Raw genomic sequence first — 26,559 nt, 5'->3', positions numbered from 1 at the left:
GAAGTGGAAAGGAGAAAGAAAAAAGAAAAAAGGGCACATGCAGGATTGAGGGAAGAGGATAGAGTTAGAAATAAAGATAGAGAGACAGGGGGCCAGGGAGAGACACAGACAGACAGCGTCCAAGGAGAGAGACAAATAAAAAAAACAAAAACAGACAGACATCTACTCTAGCACCCGTTAATGTAATGGGCTAAAACACTAGTGTAGAATATTTATAGAATAAAAGCAATCATACAATATGTGAGTATAATAATAAAACTGTACCCTAATAACAATTTGACAAAATAAGGTACGTCTATGAAATCTCTAATCTAATCTAAAATTTACATTTATTTTAAATATAAACTTTGTGTGCTCACCGCTCCAACCATATAGACACGGAAACTATCAATTTAGGGACCATCATAATATTCCCAAATTGCATATTACACTGTATATGACATTAACCAAACATTAAAAAAAACAGATGAATGTAAAAACAATCCACTTATCTGAGTTTTATGATGACTCAATTCTTTTCTCTCATTGAATGTTCCAAGCATAACATATGTCTTTAATGAAATCCAGATACTATAGTCCAACTATATCAGTGGTCTCAAACTCGCGGCCTGAGGCCACATGCAGCCCGCAGGTACGATTTTGAGGCCCTGGGTATGTTTATCATAATCACAAAAGTAAAATAAAATAGTTTTGTGATCATATGTCTCTTCAGCTATAAATTACAATATTATAATTAAGACTTAGCCAAAAGGAAAGATTTATAAACTATAAAGAGTTTTACCTCATGCAAAATTGTCACTTCTTTAGTAAGACATTAACTGTTTCTTTCTGAGGCCCTCCAAGTACCTACAAATCCAAAATGCGGCCCTGCAAATGGTTGGAGTTGGAGACCACTGAACTATATGATGGTCATGCCCATAAATTCAGCGTTCTTATTTGTGCTCTGCTCAATACGATGCAAAACAAATCCCCTCTTTTACTAAGCTGCACTAGCATTTTTAGCATGCGCTGCGTATTTTGCTAATAGCTTCCAGGAGGGAAGATCTATGCATTGGATGAGGCTTCTCTCATTATGTAGTATTCAACAGATGAAAAATGCCCTAGTTTCGATCACCGAGTTAACTGACAGATGCCGCAGTCAGAATAATATCCTTACACACACGATCGACACCAATTATTGGAAGTTACACGTGTAAGCTCTACGAGGGGCCACTGGTGACTAAATAAGTGTGTCAAATTTCTCATTGAAAACCAAAGCGGTTGCTGAGAAAGCTGCAAAAACCTGTAGAATACAGGAGTACGGCAGCAGGTGTAAAGGGACATGTCTGTATGTGCAACATAGTATTCCATATGTTTCATGAGTCGCTAGGCGAAATGCCCATGATATACCCTTGCTCTGCCCACATTAATGCTCCCAAGCAGCTGCGCACCAGAGACTTGGTTCCAGTTTCTCTTTTCTGCCGTCTTATCTGTTGTCTGCTAATTCTCCATGCAGCTGCTGTCCATTTGTTTTTTTCTCCTTTCTCCTATTCTCTCATTACACCTGCCGCTGATCTATTGATTCCTCCTTTTTAGCTTTTTTGCCTCTCTTTTTTTCTCTGTCAACTCAAATTTCACCCTCCTCACCTTTCTCCTCCTTTTTACTCTTCAAATCCATCGTCTTCTCTCACCCACTAGCTCTCCCATTCCCCATCTTAATCCTTACTCATCCCTCCATTCCCTTTAATTTTTAATCTGTTCCCCATTACTATATTTCTACCCTCTAATCACTATCCTCTTATTCATTTCCTTGCCACCCCATCTTCCCTCTTATGGCCTCTCCCGCAGAGTTCCACCATTCCCAGATCTTCCTCCCTCCATGCCCAGCATCTGCTCCTTCTTTCTTCCCTCCTTATTCTCTTAGCCTTTCATCTCCCTTTCCCTACTCTCTTCCCTTCTGCCTTCTCCCCCATGGTCCAGCATTCTCCCTTTTTCCCTCGCTCCCATTGTCCAGCATCTCCCCATCACTTTCTTCTGCTCACAGGTCCATGGGTTTGCAGCAAAGGGGAAGCTTTTGGGTCAACAGCAGGCAGCACGTGGGAATCGCTGTCACTGCCGGGGACCCAGTGAACTTGAAGAGAGTGATGCAGGACCATTGGAGCCAAGCCGGTGCTGCCAAAGGAATTCTATGAGCGACGGAGCTGTTACCACCGCGGCCAGTGCTAAAACCTGCACTACAGTTTTGTAAAAGGGTGGGAGGAGGTACATTTGGGGGGGCTGGGTGGGAGTGTGGCTATTTGAAAATTGCCCATTGTTTATGCAGTTTAAAGTATGCATTGATGGTTCTTTTTTTGTTAGTGTGGCTGTCAGGATCTATTGTTATACATTGTCTGTAGTTTCTCCTTGCTGCCCCACAAAATGCTGGTGTTCTGGGTCACCACCTAGACTTGGCTAATGTTGGGGCCAGCCCTGGGAGTTCTATTTCCTGTCATTATATTGCCAGTCCTTACCTGTGTTCCCTCTAAGCCAGTGGTCTCAAACTTGCGGCCCGGGGGCCACATGCGGCCCACCAGGTACTATTTTGAGGTCCTTGGTATGTTTATCATCACAAAAGTAAAATAAAACCGTTTCTTGATCATATGTCTCTTTAGCTATAAATTACAATATTATTATTAAGACTTAGCCAAAAGGAAAGATTTATAAACTAGAAAGAGTTTTACCTCATGCAAAGTTGTCATTTCTTTAATAAGACATTGAGTATTTTTTCTGCAGCCCTACAACTACCTACAAATCCAAAATGTGGCCCTGCAAAAGATTTGAGTTTGCACGTGAGCAATCACTCAAACATTCAATGAGCATCGTTTAACATGGTCGCTCACAAAAATACTTGCAAATTTGGGGAAAATTGTTGGTTTTTAGAACTTGGTGCTCACACACAAAACCATTTTAGAACTTGTCACTCGCATGAAAAATAATTTGCACGCACCCAGCCAAACCTTAGAGGGACAATTCTCTCCTGTGCAAAGAGCTGCTCAGCTTTATACATCTTGTGTTCATTTCTCTCTCAGGGTGAGGTTACATTCCAGCATGCTCTGCCCTTCCAGTACTATCTCTCTTCTCTGAGGTTCTAATAATGAAGGTCCATCAGCTTTTCTTTCTTTGGCTTTGTGAAAGTTTTCATTGGCTTCACCTGTGCAGAAAACATATTGCTGTCCCTCAGGCCCGGAGAAGACATGACTGCACCATCAGAAGTCTTCTTTCTGGCTTTCAGCTTGTCCTTCCAGCTAACCTTAGGTAAAGGGATCATGGATTTGACTTACTGCTATATATTAGTTTAGGTAGGTAAAGGAAGTGATGGGAGACTGCTATGGACATGTTTGGATCGCCTAGGAGTAATTCTGTAAAGAAAGCACTAACATTTGCATGACAAAAATGTATGTAAATGACCAGAAAACCTTCATGTATGTATACATACGTGTATAGATGCTACAATCTTGGCTACATGATATTCTGTAATTTTGTGCATATATTCAATAGCACATAGTTTTCAGGTAGGCATTCACATGAATGGAGTCTGGGTGGAGTACTTGTGTCCAGGGGTGTAGTTACCAGTGAGCAAGCCTGGCAAATTGCCCAAGGCTGCCCAATGGTAGGGACTGCCTGCAGCCAGGGCCAGATTAAAGGGTAGGCCCAGTAGGCATATGCTTTGGCCTGAAAACATCAGGGGGGCCCACAGGTGTGGTGCTATGACCTGGGCCAGCATTAGCGGAAGGCAAACAGGGCAGCGGCCTTGGGCTCCACTGTCCGGGCATCTCTTCCCTTTGTCGGGCCATCTCCCTCCCTTCCCCTCACCTTTGCAGCACTTTTCCAAACCAGTTTTTACTCACAGAGGGGTCCTGATGCAGCAGCCATTCTCACTAGTTGCAGGCACGTGGCTGCCCCGAAGCTTGCCTTCTGATGCAATTTGGCAGAAACCAGAAGTTGCATCAGAGGAGAAGCTTCAGGACAGCCGCATGCAACTAGTGAAAATGGATTCCCTGTCAGGGCTCATCTGAGAGAGAACTTTGGTTTTGGAAAGCATCTGTGAAGGTGAGGGGAAGGGAGGGAGATAGCCCGATAAAGGGTATAGGTTGAGTGGCACTTTAGGTTTATTCTGTGGAGAAAGAGGGGGGGGGGGGGACAGATGCTGAATGGAAGTGGGAGGTAAGAGAGGGGATCAGATGCTGAATGGAAGTGAGGGAGGGTGAGAGAGGGGGACAGACACTGAATGGAAGGGGGTGAGAGAGGGGAGTAGACGCTAGAAGGAAGTGGGGGAGGGGGTGACTCCTCACTGTGTCGAACATAACTGTTTTCCCTTGTTTTAAATTCAATTTTTTTTTTTATTGCTTCCTAGGAAACCAGTGCTCTGGTGGTAATGACATCTTCTCCAGAATCCAAGAGAACAGCCCCAACGGAGCCTTTGTTGCTAACCTGACAGTACTTGGAGACCCAATGACCAGCAGTGTCCGGCTGTGCCTGAGTGGGCCAGATGCCAATTGGTTATTTCTGGAGGCGAAAACAGTGCGACTGAATGTGCCATCAGGGAAGAAGCTGGATAGAGAAGTATGGAACCAGTGCCTTGTGGAGAAGGGCTCATGCTTTCTCACCTCCTCATCACTTTCCAGTCCAATTTAACTTTACCTTTAAATGTTTCCTGAAACCCATATCTTGTCTGAGACTTCTCTGGCTTGTGTCCGTTATATGGCAAGACAGGTCAGAATAGGCTGGAGTTAGCTTTGATGTAGAGAATGACACAGTGACAAAATTCATCACCGTTCCCATCCCCGTGGATAACCATGGGAAACCGTCTCCATGTCATTCTTTAAGAAGAGAGGGAAGAATCAGAGAATGAATGGGCCCAGCCACTGACCCTCAAGCCATGCATTGAAGAACGCTGGTGTAGAAGGACTGAGGCTGAGATAGACACTAAAGAATGACATGGGATGGGTTCCTGCGGTTCTGGGACAGGACTGAAAGTCCATCAAGCCCAGCATCCCGTTTCCAACAGTGGCCAACCCATGTCACAAGTAAATGGCAGAAACCCAAAGAGTAGCAACATTCCAGAGCTGAGATCATGATGTCATAATGCCTCCTTCCACCAATACCTAAAAGCAACCTCATCAGTGATGTCACAATGGCTTCATTATCCTATACTTGGCTCACATAAGAATCAGAGTATGAATGGGCCCAGCCACTGACCCTCAAGCCTTGCATTGAAGAATGCTGGTGTAGGAGGGCTGAGGTGGAGATAGACACTAAAGAATGACACGGGATTGTTTCCCCCGGTTATCCGCGGGGACAGGAACGGTAATGAATTTTGTCACCGTGTCATTCTCTACTTTGATGGCAACTCCAGCAATGGGGACATGAAGCCAGTGCTGGATGGACTTGTACAGTCTGTGTTCTGTATGTGGCAAGACAGAGCAGGATAGGCTGGAATAAGTTTTGATGGCATCTCAGTAGCTGGGAAGTAGGGCCAGAACAGAGCAGACTTTTCTACGATCTGAGACCTGAAAATGGAAAGAATGGATCAGGAGCAAGTATGCGTATTTTATACTACATTCATATCATCTGAGGACAGGTCTTGCATATCTCAGCAGGAAGGAAAGATATATTATAGTGGAACTTAGCAAGGAAAATGTAATAATATACTGGATTGTTGATTCCACATTGCCTTGATAATGAATGTGACTGTTGGGCAGACTAGATGGACCACTTGGGTCTTTATCTGCCATCATTTGCTATGCTATAGTGTTACTATGAGAGGAGATGGGGAGGGGACGAGAGAAAAGAAATGCTGGACTGGGGGTGGGGGTGAGAGAGAGAAGAGATGCTTGCAAAAGAATACAAGAGACAGATCTTTCCAAATTTGTACCCCTTCATTCTCAATCATTTGAGTGGTACAACTCACTGTTGGGGATGGACCACCCTTGGTATCTCTGCTATTACTTGACTGGTAAGGAGAACCCTCCCAGCTCTGGAAGGCACTGGTTGGTATAAAGTCACCAATCCACATCTGGTAAGAGCCAAAGAGGTTCCTACATATATACTGTATTGAGAGAGCAAATAAGAAGTCATTAATACAGAACTGCATTTTAGGGCTGATCTCTGTGAAGTTTCTATAATATATTCCTCCTTTGATTTCTAGGCCCTTGAACCCCCGGTACTTCTGGCCACTCTTTCTTGTTCCGAAGAAGGTTTTGCTACGGTATAATCATTTGCTCATTTTAATTATAGTTTCTATTGCCTTAAGAAAGAGAAAACATAATCCCAGAAGAGGAACCAGAAGCAGTTAGTGTAGATTAGAATTTGATGTTGCACCTGCGAAAAATAAGAAAATTCTATGACAGGGAGCAATACCATCTCCTAGTCCAATCCCTAGTCCTGGGACTTTTGGACTACTGCAACATCCTCTACCTGCCATGCCCCGCAAACATGATAAAGACAGTACAAAACAACAGCCCTCAGACTGATCTACTCACTAAGCAAATATGACCATATCACCACCACATAGCTAGACTCACACTGGCTTCCTCCACAAGCGCGAATAGTATTCAAATTTTACTGTCTACTATTCAAAGTAATGAACGGCACTGCCCCCACCTATCTAATCAATCGCCTAAATCGAAACAAATCAACCAGACCAAGGTGATCTCAGACCCCATTTACCCACCCCCCAATCAAAGGTACACAGTGCATGAAGATGCACCACAACCTACTAGCAACGCAAACAGCGAAACTAGATCACCACCTCTCCAACATGCTGACAACAGCGACTGACTACAAAACATTCCGAAAGGAAATTAAAACCTTGCTATTCAAAATATTTATCAAGAAATACATCTCCTTGACTATTCCCAGTCTTGTAAACTTCCCAGCAAAGTCTCAACCATGTAATTAATATCCTTATCTGTAATTTTCCTGGAAATGTCCAGTTATCTTCTTTTGTAATCCGCCTAGAACTGCAAGGTATTGGCGGAATAGAAGTCACTAATGTAGTGTTCCTTGTAAATATAATGTAAAGTTTATCATCAGTGCTGTGTTCTGCCATAGCTGAGATTTGCACTAGATTCCTGAGCCCAGCTTCTCCTCTGGAGGCTGCAGAGATGGCATTCATAGCCGCAAGATGGAAAGAACCTCAGCCATCCAAGAATCATGACATCTAGTGATAGCAAATTGGGGGTGGGGGGGGGGGTTGGCACCAGTCCGGCAGTCATCACTAAACAAGGGTTAGTGAGCAGGAATTTGTACCATGTTCCTATGGGAGCCATTGCCAGGTGACCCATGGCTAGACTGGACTGAAAATAGGTCGGCTCTGATGGAACTGAAATGTCAAAGAAGCAGGATGAGATTGCGGTTAAAACCCTCTAAAAACTACCTTAGTCTGTCAATCCTAACAACTCCCAATAGGAGGCGTTATAGGGAGTAGTGCAGGAGTACTGGCTTTCATTTTCTGCAATCCCAGCCTTTACCAGCAGGGATGCTGTAGGGAATAGAAATGTTCTACTTTTAAATCCAGTGTATCAGGCACTTCACTTCTCTTTTCCCAAGATCATCAAATCATCAGTGTCAAGCCCCAGGATATAAACCAACAATTTTATATACCGATATATATATACTTTTGTCTTTTTTTTTTCTAATATCCTTTTCAACCTTTAAATACAGGCTTCAGCGGTGTCACTCAAAGCTCAAATCATTCATTGCGATGAGATTCACACACCCACCTCGTCATCAGCCTTCCTTTCTATCTTATCTAATATTAAATACCTTTATATTTTTATCATGTTTAGCAAGTTATTATCACAGCAAACTTATCTTTTTAGTATAATGTCCGTCAGCCCAGGGGAAAGTGTCCAACATGTTTTGCCAAAACAAGCACAACTTTTTCAAGGACCTCCCCGTTTACTGCCTACTTCATACTTTTTGCGCTGCCGTTGGGGGGGGGAGGGTTGGGGGGGTTGGAACCCTCCATTATAGGGTAAACTTAACTTTTTCCCAATTTTTTAGGAAAAAGTTAAGTTTTCTCTATAATGTGGGGGGTTGCACCCCCCACACACCCCCAACGGCTGCGCGAAGAGTATGAAGTAAAGGGGGGGGGATCCCCCACACCCCCCACCCCCGTCAGAGCTCTTTAAAAGCAACTTTTATGGTGGCGCTGCAGTGTCGGCGCACTGAAGTCTCGCATGCTTTTGTCCCGTCACCCTCCCCATCTGCCCCCACATAATAATAATAACAGTTTATATACATGAAGTTCTAAGCGGTTTACAATGATTAGAAATGTTACAGATTGAGTGAATAAACAAAGTTACCGATTGAATGAATAAACAAAGTACAGATTTAGCGACAGGTAGTTCTTGCGCTCGGTTGTTAAGGACTAAGATTGAATAGGTTGGTTTCCTAAGTATTTCAGGAATAGATGTGTTTTCAGGCGTTTCCTGAATTCTCCATAGGTAGTAGGCACAAGCAATTGTTCAAGGTCTTTACCCCATAATGCTGCTTGATGTGCGAGGAGGTGTTGATGATGACTTTTAAATTTACAACCTCTAACTGGTGGAGAAACGAAGTTCAGGTGTGAGCTTCGCTTGTGTCTGTTGGTTGAGAAAGAGAAAAGGTCTGTTATGTATTTAGGGGCTAAGCCATCGAATACCTTGAAGCAAAAACAACCAAACTTGAATTTCACACGTGCCTCCGTCGGTAGTCAGTGTAAAAGTCGATAGGAAGGTGTCACATGATCAAACTTCTTCAGTCCACAAAGTAGTCTAACCACTGTATTTTGAACTAGTTGCAATTGCCGCATGTACTTCTAGGGGAGGGCCAAGTAGGCGATGTTACAATAGTCGAGTTGACTCAGAATAAGGGATTGTACTAGAATTCGAAATGATGAGGAGTCGAAGTAAGCTCTGATGGACCGAAGTTTCCAAAGGGTATAAAAGATTTTTCTGATCAAGGAGTCTACCTGGTCTTTCATGGTCAGGTTTTGGTCCAGTGTTACACCCAATATCTTCATAGTGGGTTGAATTGGATAACTAAGGTTGTTGATGCACATTTCTGGACATTATGCTAAAAAGATACGTTTATTCTATTTTTAGGCATACCACCTTATTCCCTTTCAAGCTCATAGCTCCAGCAGAAGGTAATGACACAAGACTCTCTCCCAGTAGAAGGCAATATAAGGAATAGTGCAGAAATGGGAGCTGTGGGGGGAGGGGGGAGTTCACATCGCCTGCCAACAGGAGGCACTGTAGAAAATATGCAGAAACACTGGAAGCGCTGTAGGTAGGGTTTAACAGATTTTACATTAGTAAAATCTGCACCCCCTTTGATCTGCCCCCAGACCCGCCTAGTCCCACCTAACCCCGCCCTATTAAGCCCCCAGCTCCACCCCAGCCCCGCCCCCTCTGCCTGTTCATTGGGTAGGAAGGCATCCACACTTATGCGGATGCATGCAATGACTTCACGCGCATGCGTGCATGACATCACCGCATTGCATTCGCGCCTGCGCGGATGCCCCCCTTCTGATGCGATGTCTTTTCAAAACCTGGGCAAAGTGCCAGGTTTTAAAAAGCCATCCGGACCCGGATGGATGTCTGGTAACCCCAGCTGCGGGGAACAGTGCAGAAGTGCTAGCTGTGGATCTGGAGGCACTCACAGCTCCTGCATTCCCAGCTTTGCCAGCCAGTCTTTCTACCAGGAAGGTGCAGGGAACGGTGCAGGAGTGATTATTGAGATCTTAACGACATCTCCTTTATAGTTCTCTTGCTTTCTCATCATCTCTTCCTCTTTTTTGTCTCCACACAAGATCCAGTACAGGATTGTGGTTCAAGTACTGAATGAGAATGACAATAAGCCGGTATTTCTGGAGAAGTCGGTTATGGCCCAGAATATCAGTGAGGTGAGTGCCAGAGGTAGGGCTACAGCACACGGCAGAGTGTGTAATATCTCTCCACCTGGAACCTGTGTGTTGGGGGGGGGGGGCTTCCCAGTCTGAATTCATCAGATCCTGCCTGATCTAGAAGTGCCAGACTTTGTTCCCTCCTCCCTCCCAAAAAAAATAATCCTGTCATTAGCTCCCATCCTGTGGGGACAGCAGCAGAGGAAACAGGTCTCTCACTTAAGGATCTCAAAGTCCCTCCTTGAGGGCCGCAATCCAGTCGGGTTTTCAGGATTTCCCCAATGAATATGCATTGAAAGCAGTGCATGCACAAAGATCTCATGCATACTCCTTGGGGAAATCCTGAAAACCTGACTGGATTGCGGCCCTAAAGGAGGGACTTTGAGACCCTAAAGCCCACCACATAGCTGTGTTTTCTCAGATGGCCATTCAGATTACTCCATTTCACCTTCCCTTTCAAAGCAGAATACATTTAAGTAGTGTGAAAAAAAACTATAATATAAATAGAATTTTTTATGAATTTTGATGAATAACAAAGAAATGTTCAAATATTTAACAGATTTCAATAAAGTATAACAAACTTTCCACAGGAAAGGAAATTCAAGCGTAGCTTTATGATCTAATGTTGCAGGATGAGAAACTCGGAGAAAACTTCAGAAAACAGATCTTATCTGAGAGAGGTGGTGGGCAACTGCCAAAGGCAATAGCAAGTCAACAGAATTTAACCATGCCTGGGACGGACACAGAGGGCCTGATTCTATAAACTGTGCCTAACTCCTAGGGGCTGTTGAGCGTGACTGGCCATCATCCAGTAGGCGATGTTTATAGAATCGCACTTAGCTGAGGGGAGATATGATTGAAGTCTACAAAATCCTGAGCAGAGGCACTGCGGATCGATGTTTCGCTCCGTCAAAAATTACAAAGACTAGGGAGATACTCAATGAAGTTACAGGGAAATACTTTTAAAATCAATAGGAGGAAATACCTTTTCACTCAGAGAATAGTTGAGCTCTGGAACGCGTTGCCAGATGTTGTGGTAAGAGCGGATAGCGTAGCTGGTTTTAAGAAAGGTTTGGACAATTTCCTGGAGGAAAAGTTCATAGTCTGTTATTGAGAAAGACATGGGGGAAGCCACTGCCTGCCCTGGATCGGTAGCATGGAATGCTGCTACTCTTTGGGGTTCCGGAATCTTGCTACACTTTGGGGATTCTGCATGGAATGTTGCTACTCTTTGGGGTTCCGGAATCTTGCTTCCTCTGAGATAATGGAATGTTGCTACTCTTTGGAGTTCTAGAATCTTGCTACTCTTTGGGGATTCTGCATGGAATGTTGCTACTCCTTGGGTTTTGATCAGGTACTAGTGACCTGGATTGGCCACCATAAGAACGGGCTACTGAGCTTGATGGACCATTGGCCTGACCCAGTAAGGCTATTCCTATGTTCTTATGTAAAGCTGGGGGTATTGGGAACCTGTATCTGTAACCTACATTTTTCTCTCCTGGCCAGTTGACTGCAGTGGACTCCTTGATACTCAGTGCCCAAGCCAAGGACAAAGACGGTGACATCCTGATGTTTGTGATCAACAGTGGCATGGTGAGTCCCAGGCTCTAGGAATTTTTCATTGTTTCGTTTTGGTCACATCTCAGGCAGTCATCCAGACTGTCCCCTTGACCAAAATGCCACTGTCCCTGGGCCTACCGTAGAAGCCCTGGTGGTTTAGCGGCCTAGGTGGGAAGGAGCTATCCAACCTAGGTGGGAAGGAGCTATCCAACTGCTGTTGAAGCCACAAGAGAAGCTGTGGGGGCAATAGAGACTTTGCCATTTCCAGCTCAGCTTCTGGAATGTGCAGGGACATCGTTTCCCTCCTGTATATTCAGAAGGCCTCTCCTTCCCTTTCCAGGCTGATGGCAGATACTTCAAGACAGACGTGTCCACTGCTGGCAAGGTCATTCTGGCCCAGTCTCTGGACTATGAGACCAAGCAGGAGATGGAGTTCTTCATTTATGCGGTGGTAAGCTGCAAGCAACCAATGCCATCAGCTGACCACTCACTCAAAGAGCAATTACAATTTATAGAATATTTAATTTTTTATTTTTTTCTTTATATCTGTATTATTACCAGTTCTAGGCAGTGAACAAATTATTTGGTACATAAAACAATTAAAAGAATATTTTTTTAAAAATACACAAACCACCAGATTTTATATATGGCATTCAAAATTGCACACGAAAATTTGGGCGCACATCTAAATTTTACACACAATTTACCCCCTCTTCCATTAAACTGCGCTAACAGTTTTTAGCGCAGCGAGCCTCGCTGAATGGCCTGCACTGCTCCCGTCACTCATAGGAACTCTATGAGCGTCGGGAGCAGCACGGCTAGAAACTACTAGTGCAGTTTAATAGAAGAGGCTCTTAGTATCTGCCTCAGGGGTCACCCTCAGCCCCACCCACTGAAGGACCAGGTACAACTCCCTTTCCCTTTAAAGCAGGTTCAATATATCTACCTCAGCAGTATGGGAGTTGCCGGGCTGTGATTAGAACCAGGGGTGACGTTAGGACTCTTATGTCAGATGACATTAGCTCTCCCACCAGCAAAACATTCTTAGATCTGATTCTCGAAGAATGCAATGTTGCTTCTACTTCCTTAAGGAGATGAACACGAAAGAGAGGTACAGTTCATCCGCCAGGATCCACATCAGCATAGTGGATGGGGATGACCAGTATCCACACTTCCTACCTTGTAACTTCCTGTCATACGGCGAGACTAGTGTCTGCGTGAACCCCATTTACACCGCAAATATCACAGAGGGGCAAATTCAGGTAAGAGGGTCACCATGGCCCTGAATAAAAGGAGGTTTTATATTCAGTGTAGATAGCATGTATTTGTCTGGCATCAACATATGCTGTTATATGAACTGCTAGAGGATATGGTAACAGCGGATAGCGTGGCTGGTTTTAAGAAAGGTTTGGACAAGTTCCTGGAGGAAAAGTCCATCGTCTGTTATTGAGAAAGACATGGGGAAGCCACTGCTTGCCTTGGATTGGTAGCATAGAATATTGCTACCAATTGGCCAGGAACTAGTGACCTGGATTGGCCACTGTGAGAACGGGCTACTGGACTTGATGGACCATTGGTTTGACCCAGTAAAGCTATTCTTATGTTCTTATGTTTACTGTACATTTCTGTGAGCTATTTCAAATTTGACCTCCTTTCCTGAGCAGCTGCATGTAGTATGCCTACCTTGAGTTCTGTCCATTACTGGAGTATCTCCTTTCCTCCCCTCCCCCCACGTCCAACCCCACTATGTCTATTGTCCAGTGCTACCTTCTTCATACTCTCTGTCTCCCTAGCCAGAACCATTAAAGCTCCTCCCAGGCCCAGTCTATGCTGAAGATGGGGACAAGGGACTGATGACTGCTGTGAGTTACTCTATTTTGTCAGGTAAGATGGGATCCCCTTCAGCCTGGGGGGAGGGGGAACCCCTTTAATTACTGGCTAGCTCCTTACATTGCCAGTTGGTAATTTCCTTCAGTTATTGAATTTTGCTACCTTTGAGATCTTTTTCATTTTAACCAGGTTTACATTTCTTGGAAACATTCTGTTTGGCTTGTCGGTGGGTCTTGACCTTAAACTCCAGAGAGAAGAGCTGTCTCTTATGTGAATATGGTCAAGGCCACAACGAAAGGCATCACAAAAGTGCTGCGTCCACAGAAAAAAACACAAAAGAAACACCCAGCGTCCTGCAGAATGGGGACCAAGATGTCTTTAATTATTGTGACCCGACATGGCCCCGTGTTTCAGCTCAAAGTCTGCATTGGGGGGTGTAAAAAAAACCAATTTAGGACAATATATAAATTTAAAATTGACATAAACCCATTATGTATGTTTTTATTTGAATGTTTAGAGCAGGACCCAACACAGGCCTAATTTTGGCAAATGAAGCCTTCCTCGGAAGTACACGAGCATTCACTGCGTCATTTAAAATGAACTGCTGCTCTGTAAAATCATGTAAACAGCTTTGAACAATTTAGCACAGAAAAGCAGCAAACTGAACTCAATTTTTACACGGTCAAAAAAATGTTTGCACTGTAAAATTTCCATTATTTTTTTTTTTTTTAAAAAAGGAGCACCAACTTACTGTTAATGACATCACATGACACAGACTTTTGTCTGAGGAGCAGTGCTAGAGACCTATCACAATCTCACGTATTGCAACACCTTTACTGAAGTTTCAGGTTTCTTTATTTTTCATGTACCGTTTATCAAATAGGTATGCAAAGGGTCTACCAAAAAAATGAAATTTAAAAGAAAAGAATTAAAATAAAAGTTGTAACATATCTAGAGTTAAAATAAATAAATAGTGAGGCTTGAGTCAGTCCAGCGAATGGCCACCCGGATGGTCTCGGGACTCAAGGATCTCCCGTACGAGGAACGGCTGGATAAATTACGCCTATACTCACTCGAGGAACGCAGAGAGAGAGGGGAGACATGATCGAGACGTTCAAATACCTCACGGGCCGTATCTTCTTTTTCAAAGGTCCGACGGCGACAAGAGGACATCCATGGAAAATCAGGGGCGGTAAATTGCACGGCGACACCAGGAAATACTTTTTCACCGAAAGAGTGGTTGATCGCTGGAATAAACTTCCACTTCAGGTGATCGAAGCAAGCAGAGTGCCTGATTTTAAGAAGAAATGGGATCGTCACGTGGGATCTCTACACAGAGTTAAATAGGGGAGGGTCATTAGGGTGGGCAGACTAGATGGGCTGCGGCCCTTATCTGCCATCTTTTTCTATGTTTCTACACGAAACGAGAGGGAGGAGATAAAATGCAAGTTAGTGAATATGATAGGGCTCGCTTCAAAAGAAACGTTTTTGATTCTTTTTCCAAAATACTTTAAAGAGCTACATGTGATTTATTCATGAAGCTGGGATTAGAGATTATAAACTCAGACATTGTAACACGTTTACTGAAGCTCATGCAAACTGCTCAGAATTGACTCCCCTGTCATTAGTAGCACTATAGAAGCTTCCAATAATCAAGAAAAGCCTGCCTTTGTAGCGATCCATGGGAGGCTTGATATGCAGCAATGTTCCACATATGATTGCCTCATACGTCAAAGGGATTGTTGATTCCAGTTTGAGGTTAATCTGTCCCCATATTGACTTCCAGAAGTTGAGTATCAAAGGACAATAAAACAGATGATTCAATGTCCCTATGTCAAGATGACAGTGCCAGCATCTATTAGATTTAGAACTGTCCAACTTGTGTAACCTAACAGGGGTCCAAAAAGATCTATGTTTGTCTCATAGATGCTGACGCTGTACATTTCATCCTCCAAATCCAAATTCATGGCCATCGAGATGCAGAAATATATTGCTTTATCTCGATACTCCAAATGTCCCTAAGACTATTTTTTTGTTTTTTTATTCAAGAATTCGGAAACATAGGATCTGCAAGCTATAATGATTTTTGAGATTCTGCCATTCAGGGAACCCACTCTGAATGGCCTGCTTCAACTGCAGCCACTTATAATTCTGAGACTTTGCAATACCGAATAATTGTTGCAGTCATGAAAAACCAAGAAGTTTCCTATTAGATATAACATCATCTAATGTATGGATGCCTGCCTGCATCCAATGCTTCCAGAAGATCCCAGACCCTCCTATTTGAACCTTGGAGTTTAGCCATAAGGATTGATAAGTGGATTTCTCTACTGGAACATCTGTTAATTTATTAATAAATTCCAAGGTTTTCCAAGTATCAAATAAAATACTATTGTCCTTAACGTATCTGGGTAACTTGATACTCGGCACATGAAATAATCGTAATGGGGACATAATTTGCCACTCTAAGTACAGCCAATCTGGAAGATTTCCCATAAGGTCGGGGAGGATCCAATACATACCCTGGCGCATTCTATAGGCTTGATGGTATCTATAAAAATTTGGGAAATTTACCCCAACTTCCGCAGTTCAAAAGCTTGAAGTGAGAACTCTGACCCGAGAAAAGAGGGCAAAGTATTCCAAAGAACAGCAGCGCTAAAAAAAATGCACTTCTAGATTCTCAATTGGCCTGTGAAGGACCAGGCAACACCAGCCTATGATCACTAAAAGGACCACAGAGTCATGAAACAAGTGAGAAAACATGGAATTGTAAGGGGGGGTGGAAAACGTAAGATTTACCCCCTCTTTTACAAAGGTGCGCTATGCTCTTTTTTTTTTTTTTTTATAATTCTTTATTCATTTTATAACTTACATCAAGTACATCAACATTGGTACAGTGGTACTTGGTTTACGAGTGCACCGGTTTGCGAGTGTTTTGCAAGACGAGCAAAACATTTGCAAAATCGGTGCCTCAGAAACCCCCCCCTGCCTCGAACCGGCACCCCCCCCACCACGATCCGACCCCCCCGACACAATCCGACACCCCCCCCCGACACGATTGGGCACCCCCCCGACACGATCCGACCCCCCCACCGACACATCTGGGCACTCTTGAAAATCGGCCTTCTCCTCTGCTGGGCCTTGAGCATCTGAGCATGCTCAAGGCCTGCGAGTTCACGTTCTGAATGTGAACTCGAGCATGCTCAAGGCCCAGCAGAGGAAGAAGCCGATTTTCAAGAGTGCCCAGATGAGGGTAAGAAGCGGCGGGGGGGTGCCCAATTGTGTCGGGGGGGGGGGGTGCCCAATCGTGGCAGGGGGGATTGGATCGTGGCGGGGGGGTGCCCAATCGTGGCGGGGGGGGGTCGGATCGTGGCGGGGGGGGACCGGTTCGAGGCAGGGGGGGTGCCGGATCGCAGGGAGGGTGCCTGATCGCGTGGGGGGGCCTTCGAGGGGAGCAATGCCGGTTCTCGGGGGAGGGGAACGCATCAAAGCGAGTTTCCATTATTTCCTATGGGGAAACTCGCTTTGATAAACGAGCATTTTGGATTACGAGCATGCTCCTGGAACGGATTATGCTCGTAATCCAAGGTACCACTGTATTAACATTTTAACATAGATATATCACTTGAAATTCTACAATTAATCTTATCAAATTAAATTTATCCCCTTCCCTCCTATCCTTTTATATTTCATAAAAACATTTTCCAGTAATAAATATCCCCCTCTTCTCGCCCAATTTCCATTTGTACTAATCAGGGAAGAAAAATATATACTCATTCTTTGCAATAATCTGATAATGGCCTCCACACATCCTGAAATGTATTAAAGCTCCCTTTTTGAATGGCTAATGTTCTTTCCATTTTATAAATATGGCCTACTGAATTCCACCAGAAACTAAAGTTCAATCTATTCCAACTTTTCCAATTAAGTGTTATTTGTTGTATGGCAACTCCTGTCAAAATGAAAAGGTGCGCTATGCTTTTTAGCGCCTGGTAAATATTAGCGCACGCTAAACACGCGCTAAACGCTAACGCGTGCATGTTATCCTATGGACGCGTTAGCGGTCAGCGCATGCTTTGATTGAGCACGCGCTAGTGAATGAGGGCCTAAGTTACTGCCTCTCCCAGGAGACCACCCCGATACTTACAAGGCAGGAATTTCACGGGTAGTTGTTCCTCATTAAATGGGCACCACCGAGACTGGGCAAAAGGCTGGCAAGTGGAAGGAATCTCAGTTGTTCTGGTTTCCCCCCTTCCTTCTGCTGTTTCAGGTGCAGACCGCGATCACTTCCTAATAGACAATGTAACGGGAGCAATCACCCTAGTGCAAGCAGTGGAGAGCAGGGTTGACACCCCAGCCTTCAGCCTCCATGTCATGGTAAGGCTCCGAAGATCGTTGGCTTTGCCCAGTAGACCACCAGAGACAGTCGAGGAGGAGTATCTCCCGAATGAGATTTATCTGTTGCAAAACAATAGGAGCATTTGATGATATGTCTGCGAATGGAGACCGTTTCAAAGCCTGCTGAAATGCATTTCATCGCAAGTAAAGAATGACATGGTGACAAAATTCATCACCGTTCCCGTCCCCGCAGATAACCGCGGGAAATAATCCCATGTCATTTTCTAGTGTCTATTTCAACCTCGGTCCTTCTTCAAAGCAAAGCTTGAGGGTCAGTGGTTGTGGCCATTCATACTCTGATTCTTATGTGAGCCAAGGATAATGAAGCCATTGTGACATCACTGATGTGATTGGCTCTTAGGCACTGGTGGAATGAGGCATTATGACATCACAATATCTGCTCTGGATACCAGAGACTGTCATTCTGTAGTGTCTGTTTGAACCTCAGTCCATCTACACCAGCGTTCTTCAAAGCAAAGCTTGCGGGTCAGTGGCTGAGCCCATTCATACTCTGAATAATGAAGCCATTGTGACATCACTGATGTGATTGGCTCTTAGGCACTGGTGGAATGAGGCATTATGACATCACAATATCTGCTCTGGATACCAGAGACTGTCATTCTGTAGTGTCTGTTTCAACCTCAGTCCTTCTACACCAGCATTCTTCAAAGCAAAGCTTGCGGGTCAGTGGTTGTGCCCAATTATACTCTGATTCTTCCCTCTCTCCTTAAAGAATGACATGAAGATGGTTTCCCGCGGTTATCCGCGGGGACAGGAACGGTGATGAATTTTGTCACTGTGTCATTCTCTAAGCGCAAGCACCTATTTCATAACCAGATTTAGTCAGGTTGTGATATCAGCTGATCCGGGGATCTGTTTCAATCGGGTTCATAGGCATTCACGCGTGGGACTTTGACGCGCCGACATTGCAGCACAGACAAATCGGCGCAAGACCCCAGCGCGCCACCTATAAAGTTACTTTAAAAGAGCTCTGACGCAGGGTGTAAGTGGGAAACCCCCCCCCAGTTTACTTCATACTCTTTGCGCTACCGTGGGGGGGGGGTTGGAGGGTTGAAACCCTCCATTATAGAGTAAACTTAACTTTTTCCCGATTTTTTAGGAAAAAGTTAAGTTTTCTCTATAATGTGGGGGGTTGCATCCCCCACACACACCCCCAACGGCAGCGCGAAGAGTATGAAGTAAAGTGGGGGGTTCCCCCCCCACACACTCCCTGTTGGAGCTCTTTAAAAGTAACTTTTTAGGCAGTGCGCTGGGGTCTTGCGCCGAATTGTCTGCGCTGCAATGTCGGCACGCCAAAGTCTCGTGCGCTGTTGTCCCGTCACTGTTTTGATCACCTTCTTGGGAGTAGTTCGGCATTCTTCTTGTAACCTGGAGTAATAATTAACTGTTATTCTGCAGGAATTGCATCCTTCTGTTTTTCTTTAGAAATACACAACGGCCCAAAGGCAGAGTCTGAGGAAGGCTGGAGTAGATAGGTGAGGCATTCTTTCCAGCATCCCAGCCACGGTGCTGTCACCTGGTGTCATGATATAACTAACTGGGGATGGGCGGCCATTTGCAATGACATGGGATGGCCAATCCTAAGTCACAGCACATAGTTGAATGAAACAGAAGATAAAGCAAGACATTTCAAATCTTGTTTGCCGATAATAGCATGCACTTTCGAAATAGTGCCAACTACCGTATTTTCACCCATATACCGCGCACCCGTGTAAAATGCGCACACAGGTATAGCGCGCGGGGAACACAAATTTATGTTTAAAAAAATGTAATATAGCGCGCACACGCGTATACCGCACATGCTAAAACCTCCTCCCGCCTACTCCGAACCGGCATCCTCCCCCCGCTCGCTTACCCGCGTTTTACAACTTTTTTTTTCAATCCGATCCCCTACAAACCAGCATCCTCCCCCCCCGCTCGCGTCACCCCCCCCCCCCCGTGATCCTACATCCCCCCCAGCACCGCAAAACATCTCTTACCCGATTGTGCACCGGCACCGGCACCAGCACCAATGCACATGATGTGCCAGTGCCCGAAGATCCTCCCTCGTTGGTTTGGGCTGGGCTGGGCTGGGCTGAGTGGTGCGGTGCGGGAGAGATCCTCCTTCTTCCTGCGCCGGGCTGGACTAGGCTTTGAGCAATTGAGCATGCTCAAAGCCTTCTGATCTCGCTCTCTCTCCTAGTCCAGCCCGGCGCAGGAAGAAGGAGGATCTCTCCCGCACCGCACCACCCAGCCCAGCCCAGCCCAAACCAACGAGGGAGGATCTTCGGTCACTGGCATTGGCACGTCCTGTGCATTGGTGCTGGTGCCGGTGCCCAATCGGGTAAGAGATGTTTTGCAGTGCTGGGGGGGATGTAGGATCGTGGGGGAGGGGGGTGACGCGAGCGGGGGGGAGAATGCCGGTTCGCAGGGGGGATGCCGATCGGATTGAAAAAAAAAGTTGTAAAACGCGCTCACACGTATAACGCGCACGGTTATGCACGGTTTGTAAAATCGTGTATAACGCACGCGTTATATGCGTGAAAATACGGTAGTTTGCACAACGGATGCACTCTTTTCCTGATAGTGCACCTAGGGCAGGGGTAGGCAATTCCGGTCCTCGAGAGCCGGAGCCAGGTCAGGTTTTCAGGATATCCACAATGAATATGTATGAGGTGGATTTGCATGCACTGCCTCCTGGAACGAACTATGCTCGTAAACTAAGGTTCCACTGTATACAAAATAAACCGATATAAAGAAACTTTTCTAGCTGCTCATCCCATGTAACTAACCCTTCTTGGTGTCTCTTTGCTATGACTGGATGTTTCTGGAATCAGGCGTCGCAAGTTAATGACAAGAAGAAATACTCAGTGACTCAAGTCCTCATTCGGGTTCTGGCCGCCAACACCCATCCTCCCAGGTTCCGGAAGCATCAGCACATGGGATTTGTGAGGGAAGACAGCAGCACGGCAGCATTAGTGACCACCTACAGTGGCAGGGTGCTGTTCCTGAGCGCCTCTGATGCAGACTTCACAAATGTGAGTTCCCCGTGTTTCACACAGCCAAGGCCTGTCATCCTGTAATCAGGCAGTGCTATCCGTGGCAGAGTTCTGCACTAAAGAATGACACGGTGAGAAAGTTCATCACTGTTCCCGCGGGTCCCATGTCATTCTTTAGTTTCTATCTCAACCTCGGTCCTTCTACAATAGTGTTCTTCAATGCAAGGTTTGAGGGTCAGTAGTTATGCCCATTCATACTCTGATTTTTTTTTTTTTTTTTTTTACAGATTTAACAATTTTAATATCAGATGATACCAAGAAAAAAAGGGTTCTTACACAAAATTTTACGATAATTATACATTTAAACAAAATTCCTTTTCAAGTCCACAAATCTGGGGAGACATGCTACATATCAACTAACAAAAGTACAAAGAAAACTAAGAATTGTTTTTTGATTCAAAAAGAATCTAAACCATTCACTATTATTTGGAACTCATACATCCTCCAACATTCTCAGTAGTGAAACTTTGGGACAACAAACCTCATTTCTGTTCAAGTTTCAAGTTTATTTCTGCTTTTGATAAATCGCCTATTTCAATTTCTAGGCGATGTACATATTATAATAAAATACAGTAAAGAAACTTAACGTAGTACCAATAAATTCCTATTATGACTAACATGAAAGAGAGGGAAGCGGGCTATTAAAAGTTCTCGAGCTATTAAAAATTGTTGTAATTGAATAGGATCCCAAAATACATATTCAATGTCCTGTAATTTAACAAGACATTTACATGGGAATTTTAAATAAAATGAGGCCTCAAGAGCCAAAACTCTTGTTCTTAACTTCAAAAATTCTTTCCTTCAGGAAAAATTCTAACCAAATCTCCACAGAATTTGGTCAGCCTATTTTTAAAGTAAAGTTTCATTATAAGCATTTTATCTATCTCACTCATGCATGTTATTACCAGAGTGGACCTACTCTGGATCACATCTTGACTATGTTCCAAAAACTCTGTCAAATTTATTCCATTTGATGGTCCACCTCCTGGCCGGATTGTAGTTTCTTTTGCGGAATATAATAAAGATTACTAATTGGAAAATTTTCCGCATTGGGTAATCCCAGGATTTCTTTAAAAAATTTCCTTAACAAAATTTCAGGAGATAATAAGTGAGTCACTGGGAAATTAACTAAGCGGAGATTCTTCACTCTATTCATATTTTCCAATATTTTCATTTAAGAATGTAAGACTGTAGAATCCTTAACAGCAGATACTGAGACAGCTTGCAATGTATTACTTTGAGTTTCTACCAGTTAATCTTTTATCCAAAACACTTAAATTAGAATCCACATTCTCAAACTTTTGTGATACAGACTGTGAAAAATCCATGTTTGTTTCATACTCTGATTCTTATGTGAGTCAAGTATAGGACAATCAATCCATTGCACGTTGCGACATCACTAAAGAGGTTGACTCTTATTGGTGGAATGAGACATTATGACATCACAATACCTGCTCTGGATACAAGAGACTGTTATTCTTTAGTGTCTATCTCAGCCTCTGTCCTTCTACACCAGTGTTCTTCAATGCAAGGCTTGAGGATCAGTGGCTGTGTCCATTCATACTCTGATTCTTATGTGAGCCATTATGACATCATTGAGGAGGTTGGCTTTTAGGCATTGGTAGAATGAGGCATTATGACATCACAATCTCAGCTCTGGAATGTTGCTACTCTTTGGGTTTCTGCCAGGTGCTTGTGACCTGGGTTGGACACTGCTGGAAACAGGATACTGGGCTTGATGGACCTTCAGTCTGTCCCAGTATGGAATTGTTTATGGTCTTATGTTCTAACCATCCGGTGTCATTCTTTAGTGTCTCTCTCAACCTCGGTCCTTCTACACCAGCATTCTTCAGTCAGTGGCTGAAGGTCAGTGGCTGAGCCCATTCATACTCTGATTCTTCCCTCTCTCCTTAAAGAACGACATAGGGATGGTTTCCTGCGGTTATCCGCAGAAACAGGAACGGTGATGAATTTTGTCACCGTGTCATTCTCTATTTTGTACTACAAGCACCCAAAACTCAGCAAAACTTTCACTACAGCAGTGGCAACCAGAGGGGCCAGCTTTTTATATGTCATGTCTGTCTGTCCAAGTTAGATTGTAAGCTCTTCGTAGCAGGGACTATCTATAAATGTCAAAATCTACAGCACTTCGTATGCCTTTTAGGGTCACGGGAGAAAAGCGCACGAGACAAACGCGCGCCGACAAACGAGCACCGACAATTCAGCGCTAGACTTCAGCGCACCGCAGGAAAACCTTCTTTTAAAGGGCTCTGATGGGGAGTGTGGAGGGGAACCCCCCACTCTACTTAATAGGGATCGCGCTGCCGTGTTGGGGGGGTGGGGGGGTGTAACCCCCATATTATACTGAAAACTTAACTTTTTCCCTAAAAAATAGGGAAAAAGTTAAGTTTCCAGTATAATGTGAGGTTACAACCCCCAAACTCCCCCCCAATGCCAGTGCAATCCCTATTAAGTAAAGTGGGGGGGTACCCCACCAACACCCCCCATCAGAGCCCTTTAAAAGAAGGTTTTCCTGCGGCGCGCTGAAGTCTTGCACTGAATTGTCGGCGCTCGTTTGTCGGCGCACGTTTGTCTCTCACGCTTAAGACTATGAACCGCCTTTTAGCATTATATGTAATGTAATGTAATTTATTTCTTATATACCGCTACATCCGTTAGGTTCTAAGCGGTTTACAGAAAATATACATTAAGATTAGAAATAAGAAAGGTACTTGAAAAATTCCCTTACTGTCCCGAAGGCTCACAATCTAACTAAAGTACCTGGAGGGTAATAGAGAAGTGAAAAGTAGAGTTAGAGGAAAAATAAAAATAAAATAAACATTTTAACAAGACAGCATTGATCTAAATACTTTGGAAGGTAGAAGAGAGGAGAGAAAGGAATAGAAGCAGAAGGGGGAGCCGTTGAACAATAGAATTCTGGAGAAATTTAAATGATAGAAATAGAACAAAACAAAGACAAAAGGCAAAACAATAGATAAGATTAAAGATAAATCATAAGCTGGAAAGAAAAATAAAATAAAACTTTGTCTTCAATCCACGGTTTCAGCGTCAGTGATGAAGTGGAGCAAGTAAGTTTAGGAGGAGCGATTGACGTTTCCAGAAAGGGCTTCTTCAGGGAAGAGACTTGGCAGACAGTCCCAGGATGCCTATGTCTCCTCCCCTGCGATGTTCTCCCATCCATGCATTCCCTCCCAGACACACTGCCCGTGCCCCAGCCGCTCCAAGGAGGCTGCCCCAGATGAGGCCCACGGTGAATGCAGATAACTGATGGCATCTACGTGCTGGAGATACTTGCCTCTCTTATAATATTCTACAACGTACATGCTTAAATGTTGACAGTGGTTAAGAAAGGACAGATTACGAAACAAACCAACCTTTACACATCCAGGGTGGGTGGGTGGGGGGAAGGGAAATATATTTTGAAGATTAAAATTACTTAATATAACATTGTAATCACATACTATGTCTTATTGTATTAATAATTGGGAGGAGGGTGGGAGAAAATGATTGTTTTATGTATTACTTGTGTAGTTAATAGTGCGTTTTATGCAGTATTTTATGTTCAATTAATTGTATTGCACTGTCAAAGTTTGGAAATCAATAAAGATTAAAAAAAAAAAAAAGAAAAAGAAACAAACCAACCCTCCAGATCCCTAAATCCTTCCAGAACTGCACACATTAAGGGCCAGATTCTCTACATGGCACCAAAAAAATCAACGCCGATAAAATGAGAATGCTCAGTGCTATCCTGGAAAGGGCTTTTGGGGACGAGCGCTCTTTATAGACTAGCGATGAGCGCTGAATGTGGATGCAAGGTCTTATGCCAGTTGAAACCTGTTGTAAATCCTGGCACGCAAATCCCCACTACACTGTGCGTATCTTTTGTGAATGACCCCCCCCCCATCCTTCCATGCCCCTCCTACGGCCACGCCCCCTTTTTAAGTGGCACGCTATCCATTTTAGGTGCCCATTGTTACAAAATAGTGCGCAGCCAGATCGGCACCCAAATCATAATTAGTACCAATTAAATGCTTGTTAACTTCAATAATTAAATCATTGGAACCCACTAATTTGGGTGACCTGTGTAGAATCCAGGGGTAAAAGGGCAATACTGTAATCGCGGAGATGGTGTGTAAAGAGATTGTGAGCCCTCAGGGACAGGGAAAAATGTTTGAGTACCTAAATAAATTCATGTAAACTGTTCTGAGCTCCCCTGGGAGAACGGTATAGAAAATTGAAGAAAAAATAGTGTGAAAAGATTCAGCTTCTGATAACCAGAGCTGCTATTGTGACATCATAATGCCTCATTCCACCAATGCCTAAGAGCCAACCTCACCAGTGATGTCACAATGGCTTGATTGTCCTATACTTGGCTCACTTTTACTACATTTTGATTTCTAGAGTGGTGCAATGGTTAAAGCTACAGCCTCAGCACCCTGACATTGTGGGTTCAAACCCTGTGCTGCTCCTTATGACCCTGGGCAAGTCACTTAATCCCCCCATGGCCCCAGGTACATTAGACAGATTGTGAGCCCACCAGGACAGACAGGGAAAAATGCTTGAGTACCTGAATAAATATAAATTTATGTAAACAGTTCTGAGCTCCCCTGGGAGAACGGTATAGAAAACTGAAGAAATAAGTTGTTGGAGCTGATTGAGAGTTTCATGGAATTCTGCACGGAATTCTTCCAGAGCCACAGAGCCCAATGCGCTCTGGAGTTTAAAATTTTTTTTTTTTTTTTTTTTTTTAATCCTTTGATTCTTCTTATTTTAAGTATTTATATACCACTTATAACCTAAATGGTTTACATTCAGGTGCTCAAGCATTTGTCTCTATTTGTCCTGGTAGGCTCACACTCTATCTATCTAATGTACCAGGGGCAATGGGGGGTATTAAGTGACTTGCCCAGGGCCCCAAGGAGCAGTGTGGGATTTGAACCTAGAGAATGACCACGGTGACAAAATTCATCACCGTTCCCGTCCCCGTGGATAACCGCGGGAAATAATCCCATGTAATTTTCTAGTGTCTATTTCAACCTCGGTCCTTCTTCAACGCAAAGCTTGCGGGTCAGTGGTTGTGGCCATTCATACTCTGATTCTTATGTGAGCCAAGGATAATGAAGCCATTGTGACATCACTGATGTGATTGGCTCTTAGGCACTGGTGTAATGAGGCATTATGACATCACAATATCTGCTCTGGATACCAGAGACTGTCATTCTTCAGTGTCTGTTTCAACCTCAATCCTTCTACACCAGCATTCTTCAACGCAAAGCTTGCGGGTCAGTGGTTGTGGCCATTCATACTCTGATTCTTCCCTCACTCCTTAAAGAATGACATGAAGATGGTTTCCCGCGGTTATCCGTGGAGATGGGAACGGTGATGAATTTTGTCACCATGTCATTCTCTGTTTGAACCCACAACCTCATGGTACTGAGGCTGTAGCTCTAACCACTGCACCGTATTCTCCCCACTTGAGTGAAGGGCTGGAGGTGTGACATGAGAGCAGAAAGGAAAGGCTGATTTTCCACTTGATTCCCTTCTACTGGGCATGCAGTTTTGCATCTCCAAAAACAGAGAGGTTCAGGCAGGGATATCTATATAGAAACAGAATATGATGGCAGGTAAAGACTATTTGGCCCATCCTGCCTGCCCATCCATAACTTCTACTACTCCTTCCTCGTCCTAAGTAGTTGTCCCAAACTTCCGGCCTTTTTGTAAAGAAGTATTTCCATAGATTACTCCGGAGTCTGTTTTCTTTAACCTTCATCTTATGCCCTC

At 44.1% G+C, this 26,559-nt stretch overlaps 1 protein-coding gene across 2 annotated transcripts in view; it reads left to right on the top strand.

The window, feature by feature from the left end:
* Positions 1-26,559, top strand: part of LOC117366977 (cadherin-related family member 5-like) — a 50,326-nt gene that overhangs the window by 10,488 nt on the left and 13,279 nt on the right. The window contains exons 2-11 of one of the 2 annotated variants that reach the window (XM_033959102.1): positions 3,048-3,273; positions 4,373-4,581; positions 6,167-6,226; positions 9,818-9,910; positions 11,417-11,503; positions 11,811-11,921; positions 12,562-12,732; positions 13,264-13,354; positions 17,571-17,677; positions 20,536-20,736. In XM_033959102.1, the coding sequence (XP_033814993.1) occupies positions 3,213-3,273; positions 4,373-4,581; positions 6,167-6,226; positions 9,818-9,910; positions 11,417-11,503; positions 11,811-11,921; positions 12,562-12,732; positions 13,264-13,354; positions 17,571-17,677; positions 20,536-20,736 (1,191 nt within the window). In that variant the 5' untranslated portion in view covers positions 3,048-3,212. The remainder of the gene's footprint in view (positions 1-3,047; positions 3,274-4,372; positions 4,582-6,166; positions 6,227-9,817; positions 9,911-11,416; positions 11,504-11,810; positions 11,922-12,561; positions 12,733-13,263; positions 13,355-17,570; positions 17,678-20,535; positions 20,737-26,559) is intronic. The other variant, XM_033959103.1, reaches the window with a different exon arrangement.

Source organism: Geotrypetes seraphini, chromosome 9, assembly GCF_902459505.1.
Source record: "Geotrypetes seraphini chromosome 9, aGeoSer1.1, whole genome shotgun sequence".
In the NCBI taxonomy this organism is placed as follows: Eukaryota; Metazoa; Chordata; class Amphibia; order Gymnophiona; family Dermophiidae; genus Geotrypetes; species Geotrypetes seraphini.
This window is presented reverse-complemented; position numbering and strand designations above follow the sequence as displayed.